The sequence below is a fragment of the Bidens hawaiensis genome, unplaced genomic scaffold (genome assembly GCF_021521415.1).
Source record: "Bidens hawaiensis isolate Kalapana, Puna unplaced genomic scaffold, B.hawaiensis_p1.1 tig00038705_1, whole genome shotgun sequence".
NCBI lineage: Eukaryota > Viridiplantae > Streptophyta > Magnoliopsida > Asterales > Asteraceae > Bidens > Bidens hawaiensis.
In genome coordinates, this window is record NW_027496815.1 from 47,843 (window position 1) to 61,249 (window position 13,407).

Sequence of the window (13,407 nt, forward strand, 5' to 3'; positions counted from 1 at the left end):
ATGTGTAACAAACAATCACGGGCTGCCACTCTTGAGCATGAATTCACCAATACAACCCTATCATGTTGTGGTAATCTTGATGACTATTGCAAGAAACTGAAAGAAATTGCTGGGAAACTTGATGATTTGGGACAACCTGTTAGTGAGTCTCGATTGGTTATGCAGATGGTTCGTGGGCTACTAATAGAACTTGATACAATTGGAACTATCATCAACAACGGCTGCCCTAAGTGGGATGAAGCTCAACAAATGGTTCAGAAGGAGCAACAACGCCAGGCCGCACGACCAATACAACCATCGACGGCAAACCGTGACTCGCTTTTGGTCGCCACAAAGTCGTTTGTCGATGGACAAACCAGCAATTCCAACCAGTCGCCCCCTCAATCAAACTACAAGGGTAATAACTTTGACCCTAATTACAGGGGCAGGGGGCGTGGACAGCCATGGCGCGGTGGTGGCAGTCGAAACAGAGGAAGAGGCAACGGTGGTAGGTTTTCAAGCTTCAGACCAATGTGGGGGCAACATCAATATGGGTATCTAGGGACTCCTACTGGACAATCAGGTTTTGGGAATTCTAACCAAGCCCAATTTTCTCATCCAGTTCAACAACAGTGGACTCCTCCACCAACACCCTACCCATCAGCCCCCTTTACTCCCCAACATCAAGCCCATATGGCTTCAGCTCAGTGCCCACCTCCTGGATTCAGCCCACCTAATCTTAATGCGCTCAGCCCAAGTGATATCGGTATGGCTCTCAACAACATTCATTTGAACACGTTGGACCCCTATTGGTACATGGACACGGGAGCATCCTCCCACATTACTTCGGACGTAGGTAAAATCACCTCTCCTTTGTCATTATCCTCTAACACTATATTTGTCGGAAATGGCCAACGCTTGAAAATTAATGGATCCGGTAATGGTTACTACACCCTTCCAAACAAAACCTACCAATTGAACCAAATAATTCACTCACCTCAAGTCATAAAAGATTTATTTTCTGTTCGTGAATTTACCATTGATAATCAGGTCTCTGTTGAATTTAACCCTTTTGGATTTTCTTAGAAGGACCTCAAGGATGGACACCTCCTTTCCCGTCACAATAGCTCCGGCGATCTATACCCGTTCACTCCACCTGCATTTACTTTGCTGTCTTCCGCATCAACTGTTCCATGGCATGATCATCTCGGTCACCCCGGCTCGACTGTGCTAGATTATTTAAGTCGTTTTTTCAATTTTAAATGTAACAAGACAGTTGATTCTCTATTTTGTTCATCTTGCCATATTTCTAATAGTAAACGTTTACCTTTAACCGAATCACTTTCAGTCACATTTAAACCATTTGACATCATACACTGTGACTTGTGGACATCACCTGTGCCTAGTAATTCTGGTTACAAATACTACTTGGTTTTAATAGATAATTACACGAATTATATTTGGGTATATACGTAAAAATTTAAGTCCGAAACCTTTCTCACATTTGTCAAATTTCACAAACTTATACAAACCCAATTCAACACTGTCATTAAAACATTCCAATGTGATCTAGGTGGAGAACGACAACCATAACTTCAAATCCTTTGCCCAAACTACAGGCCTTCTTTTTCGTTTTTCTTGTCCACAAACTTCGCAACAAAACGGTCGTTCCGAACGCATGATCCGCCGTGTAAATGACATAATTCGTGCCCTCCTCATTCATGCCCAGCTTCCATCTCCCTTTTGGGTGTAAGCCCTTCACACCGCAGCCTACCTACATAACATTCTTCCAACCAAACGCCTTCACTTTCAAACCCCAGCTTTTGCTCTATACCATCGACACCCGTCTTACGATCACTTACGTGTTTTTGGTTGTGAATGCTACCCAAACTTGTCCGCTACCCAACCCAACAAACTTTCCCCCAGATCAGCTCGTTGTATATTCCTAGGCTACCCACCTGATTTTCGTGGCTACCGTTGCTACGATCCAGTTACTGGTCGTGTCCACGTCTCTCGACATGTCAAATTCAACGAACAGTCTTTCCCATTTACCTCAATCACGCCCCCTCAAACAACATACTCCTTCCTAGACGACCCAAACCCCACTATACACCCTATCTTCCAATTCCCACAGCCACCACCTAACCAAACCTCAGCCCATATTCAACCTCAAATAACTTATGACCAACCCTCGCCCGACCCAGTAAACACACCACCCTCCCCACCACCAACTAATTATAATCCCCACTCTGATCCCCCTCCCACTCCTACGAAACCCACCACATCCAACCTCAACACCCCACACCATCCTATACACCAGCCTAATACTCACCCCATGAACACACGTGCTAAAGCCGGAATTATAAAACCAAATCCTAAATATTATCTTGCTGCCACCACTACCATATCACCTGTCCCCACATCTTACCTTAAGGCCTTATCAAACCCTAACTGGTTACGGGCCATGAACGATGAATTTAGTGCTTTACAGGATAATCACACATGGGATTTGGTTCCCCGACCGCCAAACAGCCCGGTTATTCGATCCATGTGGCTATTTTGGCATAAATTTAAAGTTGATGGATCATTGGATAGATATAAAGCTCGATTGTTTTGTAATGGCAAATCTCAAACGGTTTGAGTTGATTGTATCGAGAGTTTTAGCCCAGTGGTCAAACCGGCCACCATTCGTACGGTTCTTTCTTTAGCAGTCTCACGAGACTGGCCTATACATCAGTTAGACGTTAAAAACGCCTTTTTACATGGACGTTTAGAGGAAATCGTGTTTTTTCAACAGCCCCCCGGATTCGTTAATCCGAATTTCCTAAACCACGTGTGTAAGCTAAATAAGTCTCTATATGGGTTAAAACAGGCACCTCGGGCGTGGTATAACCGGTTTTCCTCATTTTTGTTATCATTGGGATTTTGGAATAGTGCATGTGACACATCGTTATTTGTCTATCACAACGGAGACCAAATGGCCTACCTGTTACTTTATGTTGATGACATTGTTCTTACCGCTTCAAATAACACACTCCGTAATCGTATCATTGCAAGATTATGTGGAGAGTTTGCCATGTCTGATTTAGGGACGCTCCATCACTTTCTCGGTATTTCAGTTACACAGGATAATCGGGATCTATTTTTGTCACAGTCTCGATACGCACGGGATATTTTACATCGTGCATCAATGATGACTTGCAAACCATGGCACACTCCGGTAGACACGAGCTCTAAACTCAGTGCTACTGAGGGGGAACTTCTACCGGATGGGTCATTTTATCGTAGCTTAGTCGGTGCTCTACAATATCTCACTTTCACACATCCGGATATTTCTTACGCGGTACAACAGCTCTGCCTGTTCATGCACGCCCCACGGGACTCGCATCTTGCTAGAGATGGCCAAAAAAAACCGGTTGGGGAACCGGTTTACCGGTTTAAACCGGAAACCGGTTTTTACGAAAACCGGTTTTTTAAAAACCGGTTTGACCGGTTTAGAAACCGCTGGTTCGTCTTTCGGTTACAAGTTCTAGATCCAAAACCGGTTAACGAACCGGTTAATGGCAAAACCGGTTTTTTTTATTAACCGGTTATGGAAAAACCGGTTAACCGGTTTATAAAAAAACCGGTTTATAACGGCTATATGCCCGTTTTTTTTGTTTTTGGACCGTTTTTTTTTTTTTACCATTTTACCCCCACAAACATCTATATATAGTTTAGGTTGGGTATTGGTTAGATCACACTCGATTATAAAACTCCAAACGCTCTAAACGTTTATTTCATACGCGATTATTTTGTTATCTCACGCTCAACAAGATGGAACTCGACTTGTAATATGTTTGAGAAAGCCATCCAACAAAAAGAATCATTAATTGCGTTTCATCAAATTTTGTCAAGTAGGGGTAAATGTGCACCGTACGATCCTAGAAACTGGTTATTGATTGAGATCGTTACGGAGGTCCTTCAAATTTTTAAATCTTGCACAACTAGTTTATCCGGGGTTTACTATCCAACAAGCCCCATTGCTTTACCAAAAATTGCTGTCATGTGCACAAAGTTGAGTGAACTTCATTGTAGGGGTGCACCTTATTTTGATATGGGTGTAAAAATGAAAGAAAAATTTAGAAAATATTTTCAAGAACTACCCGCTGTTTTAACATGTGCTGCTGCGTTAAACCCTTGCATCAATGTTGGTGGTGTTGAAGCTTTAATAGAAAAAATTTGTGATGAGCTAGGGTTAAACGACGATCAAAACCCCAATTATAGCCAAACTTTAAAGAATGCTTTCAACACCACCTTGTCAAACATGTATTATGTCTACCTTACAAAATACGGGTCGTCTTCCCAAATTCATGACTCGTTAAGAGCTGTTGCCCAATCCCAATCCCAAACCGACCTTGAAATGGGGATGTACTACAAGATTTGGGAAGACGCCGGTAAACGTCAAAAGGTAAACACCCCAAGCAGTGAACTTGGAAGGTATGGTGGTACCAACTTTGTGAAACACATGACTCCGGATGAATTTAGAAGTCTTGCTTTGCTGGCTTGGTGGAGAGGTAAGGAGGATGGGTTTCCGATCCTCGCCGCCATGGCCAAAGATTTACTAACGGTCCAAGCTTCCACGGTAGCTTCGGAGTCTGCTTTTTCTGTTTCTGGCAGGGTTATATCGATTAGGAGGACTCGACTCACTGCACCAGCTATAGAGATGTCGATTTGCTACAAGGATTACTTGGACTCTTTAGATAGGGCACAACATCAACGCTCACTCGAGGGGGAAATGGAGTATGAAGCGGGCTTGTATGAAGACGAGGTCAATGAAGGACACACTCAACCAATGACCGATGAAGAAGCCGCGTACGACGATTACCTAAGAAATAGCTCGGGATCGGGTAGCGAAGAAAATTAGTTAAAGAAACAGCAAACATGGAGGCAAATCATGAGTAAGAAACAGCAAGTTGTTCATGTAATCGTGTCTAAGCATTCTTTTTCCTAATATGTGCTCTTATTTACTTGTTGATTTGGATTTTTCTAATTTAGTTAAAGAAACAGCAAACATGGAGGCAAATCATGAACAAACTGCGATTGGGAACAACAGGAGCATCTGCTAGTTCACGATTTAATGTTTGTATTTTTGAGTTAAATCATGAACAACAGTTCTTGGCAGAGATTTCTTCAGTGTTAATGATTTAATGTTTGTATTTTTAATGTAAAAACTATAAATGAAAGTTATGTGTTTTTAATCTTTGGTTTGTTGAAAACACATTCACCAACACACACTCATACTCATCTTCCAAGCAAAGAACCCTAACAACGAAAGCAAAGAATGGCTTCGGTCAGTCCGTTTTGCCTTGTAGTTACCGTTTTGCCTTGTAGTTACCGGTTTGTTTATACTGTGAAAAAATAATGGTCTTCATTAAGTACAAAATATAAAAAACAAATATTCGTATTTGAAACCGCGAAATTTAAAAAAAAAAAAAAAACCGGTTAATAAAAAAAACCGGTTAATAAAAAAACCGGTTTATTAACCGGTTCTAACCGGTTTCTAAACCGGTCCTAACCGGTTAGACCGGTTAGGGTTTTGACAGCAAAAAACCGGTTATTAACCGGTCCGGTTATTAACCGAACCGGTTTTTTTCCGGGGCAAAAAAAAACCGGTCCGGTTAATAACCGAACCGGTTTTTTTAAAAAAACCGGTTTGTGCACCTCTACATCTTGCGTTCTTGAAACATCTATTGAGATACATTCACGGTACTATTGATCTCGGTATTCGTATTTCGGCTTCATCTACTCACGCTCTCACAGCATACTCTGACGCGGATTGGGGCGGCTGCCCGGATACCCACCGCTCCACATCGGGCTACTATATTTTTATTGGTGACAACCTGGTCTCTTGGTCATCCAAGCGGCAACCAACTATGTCGCAGTCGAGTGCTGAAGCTGAGTATCTGGGGGTCGCCAATGCAGTGGCTGAGGCTACTTGGATTCGCAACTTGCTTCTTGAGATGCATGTTCCGGTTCGCAAGGCTACGATTATTTATTGTGACAACATATCCGCTGTGTATCTTTCGGGTAATCCGGTTCAACATCAGCGAACCAAACATATCGAAATGGATATTCATTTTGTCCGAGAGAAAGTTCAGATTGGACATGTTCAGGTCCTCCATGTGCCATCTAACTTTCAATACGCCGATATTTTTACAAAGGGTCTACCAAGGCAATTATTTGAATCCTTCCGCTCCAGTTTAAACGTCCGTTCATACTCCCGTTAAACTGAGGGGGAATATTAAGCAAAGATATCCAAGATACCCAATATTATTAGAAGATACAAATATATTCTACCTAGTTTTATTGATATAGTTACCTTACTTATGATTGCTTTGTTAGGAAACAATTGTATTTATATATGACGTTGTATTCTTCAATATCAATTATAATTACAGTATCAATCTCTTTCTGTGTCGAGAATCAGCACGATTTCATTCCTTCTGCTTTCGATACATTTGGGTCTCTTGCCCCCGATGCTGCTACGTTTCTGAAAAGGGTTCAGCAGGTCGTGCACAATAACTCATTGACGCCGAAGAACGATAACTTTGTTTTCAGTAGGATCGGATTTGTCATTCAAAAGGGGGTTGCGGTGCAGCTTGTTACCCGCTTACCTGCCTCTTTATTGTAATTGGATCCAGGGTCGTCCATGAGAGCGTGATGGTCTTCTTGGGCCTTGCACGAGTTACAATACGCCTCAATTTATATTCAAACAAATTAAAAGGTGATATAATATATAAAATATATTAAAAGAAATTAAAAACTTATGCGTCCCTAACCTTGATGGGCCTTGCACAAATGCCTAGTCTGCATATACTCTAAGCCGGTCCTGATTGGATCCTTTCATTTTCTATTAATATTTAATTGTTAAAAAAAATTATTCAATATCTTCTTATTGTTATATTATTTATTCGGTTTTAAATCCGGTCCGACTAATCCCACCGATTTGACCAATAGACTAGTAAGACGACCAGTTTGGTATTTAGTTCGGTTCTAGGCAACGCTTAGGGTTATTGGTTTCTTTTGTTGGTAATCAGCGAGCTTTCACAATTTAATATCAAGAACAAGATCAAAACACACAAAATGGAATTTTGATTACAAAAATTTGATTACATACGACTAATACTGAGTTTGAAAATACCTTATTGGCTTTTTGAAAAAGCCAATAAGTTAAAAGGTGTTTGGTTATTACAAAAATCCTTTTTTATTTTAGCTTTTTGAAAAGATCAAAAAACAGTTTTTTAAAAGCCCCGAATCCTAGCTTTTCAATATAAATTTTTCACTTTTTGAAAAAACCAATAAGTTGTTTTCACACACAATCCCGAACATGCTCTAACAATTGTTTGACACCAGATCCTATTTATACGTTGTGAACCAGCGTCCAAACAACACACTAAGAGAAAACACCGTATGAGCTCTTAACCTAATTACACTTAACCCCTACTAATTATAATATTACAATTTTGACCCTAAACATATTTACAATAATGATTCTTAAGACCCTTTATGTTTAGTTTAATTTCTACACCTTTTACATAATGGCTTCACACGTAAATAATATTGCAAGGCTAACATATTATACTTAATTAAATTAAATGGGCAATTTGGTTTCAAGCCAAAAACCAAAATTCTGAAAACTATTAAACCAAAGACCGAACCATAAAGCATAATTCCACATTGATCTCGTTCCGGATCTTGGTTCTTTTGAGCATGACTAAATTTTTCTCACCTCTAATTTTATTCTCACCTTTTTTTTTAAATTTACATTTATAGCTTCAATATTCACCGTTGACCCATTAACTAACAAGTTTGATTATTTTAACTAAATAACATCAAAGTGGACAAAATAGAAAACCTAAATCCAAAATAGAAGTTAGACTAAAAATTTATAATTAAAACATTATTAGTTAGATATGAGTATTCAAAAATTAATTCAATAAAAAAAGAAAAAAATTGTAGCAAAAATCAACAAATTAAGTATTTAAAAAGAATTAAAATTATAGAAAATTAAGAACGGTAAATACTAAAAGATATATATAAAGTTAAATAAAGTCGCAAAAAAGTCATTTTTTTGTCTTTCAGGAACACTTTATGTGAATCATGCACATAATTTAACCTTGATTACTATTGGTCATTCAAAAAAAGAACATAGCCTTTTATTATCGATCATGTACATAATTTAATTATAAAATATGCATATAAAATTTTAAATAGCCTAATATGTTTAATAATGTCATATAATTAAGAGTTAATTTGACACATTACAATTCATCATGATCTATTTTAGACAGCCAAAATCAATATTGGTTCATGAGAGTCAATCTTAGTCGAATAATGCAATTTTGATAGCCAATGATCAATCAGAGTGATTGCTGGTCAAGGATAGTCGATATAGGTCATATAATGGCCAATCTTAGTGAACCGTGATAACTATAGGGATTCATAGTTAATTATGGGGGAAAATTCTCAAAATGTTTAATTAATGGAGAAAGATTCTATGTTTGTCCCCTTAAATACAAGTTTACATAAATGTCCCCTACAAACACGTCTTTGACGACCTGTTATGCATCAACGCGTCTTTCACGACCTGCTATCCCCCAACATGCGTCTTTCACGGCCTATTAGATCGTTCATTATATTTAATCAAATGGCATGAAAAGTCTCCATTAATATGACAAATATGTGATGGGCGTAATTGCATAACGTGAAAGCTTTTATTTACCCTTTGAAATCTTATACGTGTATGAATAGAGACACTGTAGAACACCAATTCTATCATCGCTAACATATATTCTCCATCAAACCAAACATGTAACACCAATAAATTATCACCACGATTTTTATTTTTTTCTGGAATTTATTGAACGATAACTATGAATCTGAACTTACACAATCATAGATACCAAGTTTGTGGACAGGGCAGTGCAAATCTTGACCTGTTTTTGTCTTCTGGTACAACATGTGACGACTGACGCGTAAGGTGTTTCCTTTGTATGCTATTGGTCCACAACTCCACATCACATGCACATATATATGTATATTTTTTAACCAAGGTAAAAAAGCAACACGTGAAACTGAGACTGAAATTTTGAAGACAACCCCACATCTGTATGCTGTGTATTCGAATTCCAACATCATAGGGACCATCAAAGAATCATAGATATGATCATATTAACGCATATATTCTTTAGGAGTTTAGGAGGTGATTTGTAAGTTAAATTTTATATATTTTTTTAAAATAAGTTAGATCTTGGCATAAATAAAGCATCCTGGCATAAAAACAAATCTAAGTACGCCATATCCTTTCTATTTGTTTTGCTACAATGAGTGCGCCAAAACCAATCAGTTGCCACTCGTTGCAACGCGCATGTTTCATAGGAACAGGGCCGGCCATGGCATATGGCAGAGTGGTCGACAGTCGTAGGCCCGACTACCCGTTAGGCCCGAATTTTTTTTTTTTAAATTATATGTATTTTTATGAAAAACTATATGTATACTTAATGTTTAAACTCAATTACATAACAATAGAGGTGTTCAAAAAAACCGGTTACGGAACCGGTTTGGCCGGTTCAACCGGAAACCGGTTTTTTAAAAACCGGTTTTTTTAAAAACCGGTTTGACCGGTTTACGTAACCGGTTTACGTATCGGTTATACGTTTTGGAGCCAAAACCGGTTTTATAACCGGTTTTTTTTATAACCGGTTTTTTTTAATAACCGGTTATTAAAAAACCGGTTAACCGGTTTTTAAAATAACCGGTTTATTACCGTTATAAAAAAAACCGGTTAACCGGTTTTTTAATAACCGGTTAACCGGTTAAACCGGTTTTCGAACGTTACCAAACGGCTTTATAGCCGCTTTTTTTTTTTTTTTGACCGTTTTTTAGCCGTTTTTTTTTTGTTTTTTTACCATTTTACCCCCACAAACATCTATATATAGTTTAGGTTGGGTATTGGTTAGATCACACTTGATTATACAACTCCAAACGCTCTAAACGTTTATTTCATACGCGATTATACAACTCCAAACGCTCTTCTTTCGTAGTCGTTTATTTCATACTCGAGTATACCACTCTTAATTCGTAGTCGATTATCATGGCCTCCCAAAGTGCTGCTTCATCGGTCAACATGGGTGCCTCGAACACGGGAGAAACCGTCGTTCGGGTCATCCCCACGAAACGAAACCAAGATATTTGGCAACATTTCGACCTATGCGAAATGTCTAACGGAACCCAAAAAGCTAGATGCAAACATTGTTTGAAGTTTTATAACAAAGAAGCAAACTCCAGTTTAAGAGCTCATGTAGAAAAGCCCTCTTGCAAGGTCTTGAAGGACGAATCCGGAAGTAGTTCGCAGCCGGAGATGACGAATCAAGGAACGGTGTTTACGTACGACCTTGAAGCGGTACGTCAACAGTTTGGCAACTTTGTGATTCAACAATCACTTCCTTTCAACCACTTCGACAACCCTCAATTCACGGAGATGATGCAAAAGTATGTTCAACCACGCTACCAACACGTAAGTCGTTCGACCCTTAGAAGAGATTGTCTTAAAGCATGGAAAAACGCTAAATCCGAACTAATTTCATACTTTTCAAACTTACAAACTGGTGTGAACTTAACAACGGATGTGTGGTCGGTACCTAATGGTTCGCCCGACTCATACATTTGTGTGACGGCTCATTGGGTTGACCCCCGGTCGTGGCAAATGATGAAACGAACCGTTGCGTTTCAATTGTTTGATTACCCGCACACGGGTAGAAATATTTTTAAACTCTTGGATAAAGTCATTCGACAATACAAGATTGAAGATAAAATCTTTTCAATATCGTTTGATAACGCGTCCAACAATACGGCCGCGGTTGGCCATTTAAAATTAAAGTATAAACCTATCTGTGATGGAGCGTTTTTTCATAGCCGATGCATTGCACATATTATCAACTTGGCCGTGCAAGATGGGTTAAACGTGATCGAAACGCAAAGAAACAATTTTAAAAGAATGTTACGAGATGTTTTTAGCAACAATTCAACATTTTCAAGATACAAAAAATTTTGTGAAGAAGCTAACTGTCAATGGTTGGGGCCTAATTGGGATTGTCCAACAAGATGGAACTCGACTTGTGAAATGTTTGAGAAAGCCATCCAACAAAAACAATCGTTAATTGCGTTTCATCAAATTTTGTCAAATAGGGGTAAATGTGCACCGTACGATCCTAGAAACTGGTTATTGATTGAGATCGTTACGGAGGTTCTTCAAATTTTTAAATCTTGCACAACTAGTTTATCCGGGGTTTACTATCCAACAAGCCCCATTGCTTTACCAAAAATTGCTGTCATGTGCACAAAGTTGACTGAAATTCATTGTAGGGGTGCACCTTATTTTGATATGGGTGCAAAAATGAAAGAAAAATTTAGAAAATATTTTCAACAACTACCCGCTGTTTTGACCTGTGCGGCTGCGTTAAACCCTTGCATCAATGTTGGTGGTGTTGAAGCTTTAATAGAAAAAATTTGTGATGAGCTAGAGTTAAACGACGATCAAAACCCCCATTATAACCAAACTTTAAAGAATGCTTTCAACACCACCTTGGCAAACATGTATGATGTTTACCTTACAAAACACGGGTCGTCTTCCCAAATTCATGACTCGTTAAGAGCTGTTGCCCAATCCCAATCCCAAACCGACCTTGAAATGGGGATGTACTACATGATTTGGGAAGACGCCGGTAAACGTCAAAGGGTAAACACCCCAAGCAGTGAACTTGGAAGGTATGGTGGTACCAACTTTGTGAAACACATGACTCCGGATGAATTTAGAAGTATTGATATGCTGGCTTGGTGGAGAGGTAAGGAGGATGAGTTTCCGATCCTCGCCGCCATGGCCAAAGATTTACTAACGGTCCAAGCTTCCACGGTAGCTTCGGAGTCTGCTTTTTCTGTTTCTGGCAAGGTTATATCGATTAGGAGGACTCGACTCACTCCACCAGCTGTAGAGATGTCGATTTGCTACAAGGATTACTTGGACTCTTTAGATAGGGCACAACATCAACGCTCACTCGAGGGGGAAATGGAGTATGAGGCGGCCTTGTATGAAGACGAGGTCAATCAAGGACACACTCAACCAATGACCGATGAAGAAGCCGCGTACGACGATTACCTAAGGAATAGCTCGGGATCGGGTAGCGAAGAAAATGAGTAACAAACATCAACTTGTTAATGTAATCGTGTCTAAGCATTCTTTAATGTTTGTATTTTTGAGTTACGAATATGCGATAACGATTTAATGTTTGTATTTTTAATGTAAAAGCTATAAATGAAAGTTATGTGTTTTTAATCTTCCAAGCAAAGAATGCTAACAACGAAACCCTAAACCCTAAACCCTAAAGCAAAAAAAAAAAAAAAAAAAAAAAAAAAAAAAAAAAAAAAAAAAAACCGGTTAACCGGTTAGACCGGTTATTAAAAACCGGTTGTAAAAAAACCGGTTTAATAACCGGTTCTAACCGGTTTCTAAACCGGTCCAAACCGGTTTGGCCGGTTTGAGTTTTCATTGACAAAAACCGGTTAATAACCGGTCCGGTTATTAACCGAACCGGTTTTTTTCTGGATAAAAAAAACCGGTCCGGTTAATAACCGAACCGGTTTTTTCAAAAAAACCGATTTGTGCACCTCTACATAACAACTAACTTAGTCTAGTGGTAAAGTGGTATGACTCCCAACTAAAAGGTTGTTGGTTCTAGTCTCATTTCATTTGAGACATGTTTAAGCCTATTTTTGAACGTTATTTTTTTACACAACCCAAATCATCAAATCATACATAACCAAGGAAGCCAATTAATTTAAGAATTAAATTGTTTAAACCCAACAAAATATTTTTTTTCACCTTCGGCCCAAATTTTTTTTTTTTTCAATTCTCGGAGCCGGCCCTGCATACGAAATCAACCAAGCTTCCAGTTGTGGTGTTTTTTTTTACAAGGTTGGAAATGCTGATTAATCTACTTATGTTGTTTTAATTAAAAGAAGTAAACTTATAATCAGTAAACAGGCCAAATATATTAGGCGTGTAGGAAGTTGATAATGTTGTCATTGAGCCAAAAGTGCAATCATGGCTCACCAAACACTAATGGATCATGAGGATGAATAAACAACTTTCAAGAACTATTTAGTGATGTAAGTTGAATGAATGTAGCCAAATAAAGACGTATATGACTATAGGTTGAAATAGCAACATCGTGGTTTGTTCTATCAACCTTAGATATTGGATGGTTGAAGATGGTGCTTCAAATTTGTGACGATATACATGCAGTGGCGTACCTAGAAAATTTTTTCATAGGGGTCGAAAAACATTTTAGTAGGTATTCAGTTAACTATTGCTACATAATTTTTTTCGAT

General features: G+C 38.7%; 1 protein-coding gene across 1 annotated transcript; it reads left to right on the plus strand.

The window, feature by feature from the left end:
* LOC143590643 (uncharacterized) lies at positions 1-1,065 on the plus strand. The gene has a single exon (XM_077071066.1). The coding sequence runs from the start codon at positions 1-3 to the stop codon at positions 1,063-1,065; it is 1,065 nt and encodes a 354-aa protein (XP_076927181.1).
* The last annotated feature ends 12,342 nt before the right edge of the window (positions 1,066-13,407 follow it).

Excerpts from the sequence above, each read along its gene's own strand:
- LOC143590643 (XM_077071066.1), top strand. The coding sequence starts at position 1 with ATGTGTAACAAACAATCACGGGCTGCCACTCTTGAGCATGAATTCACC.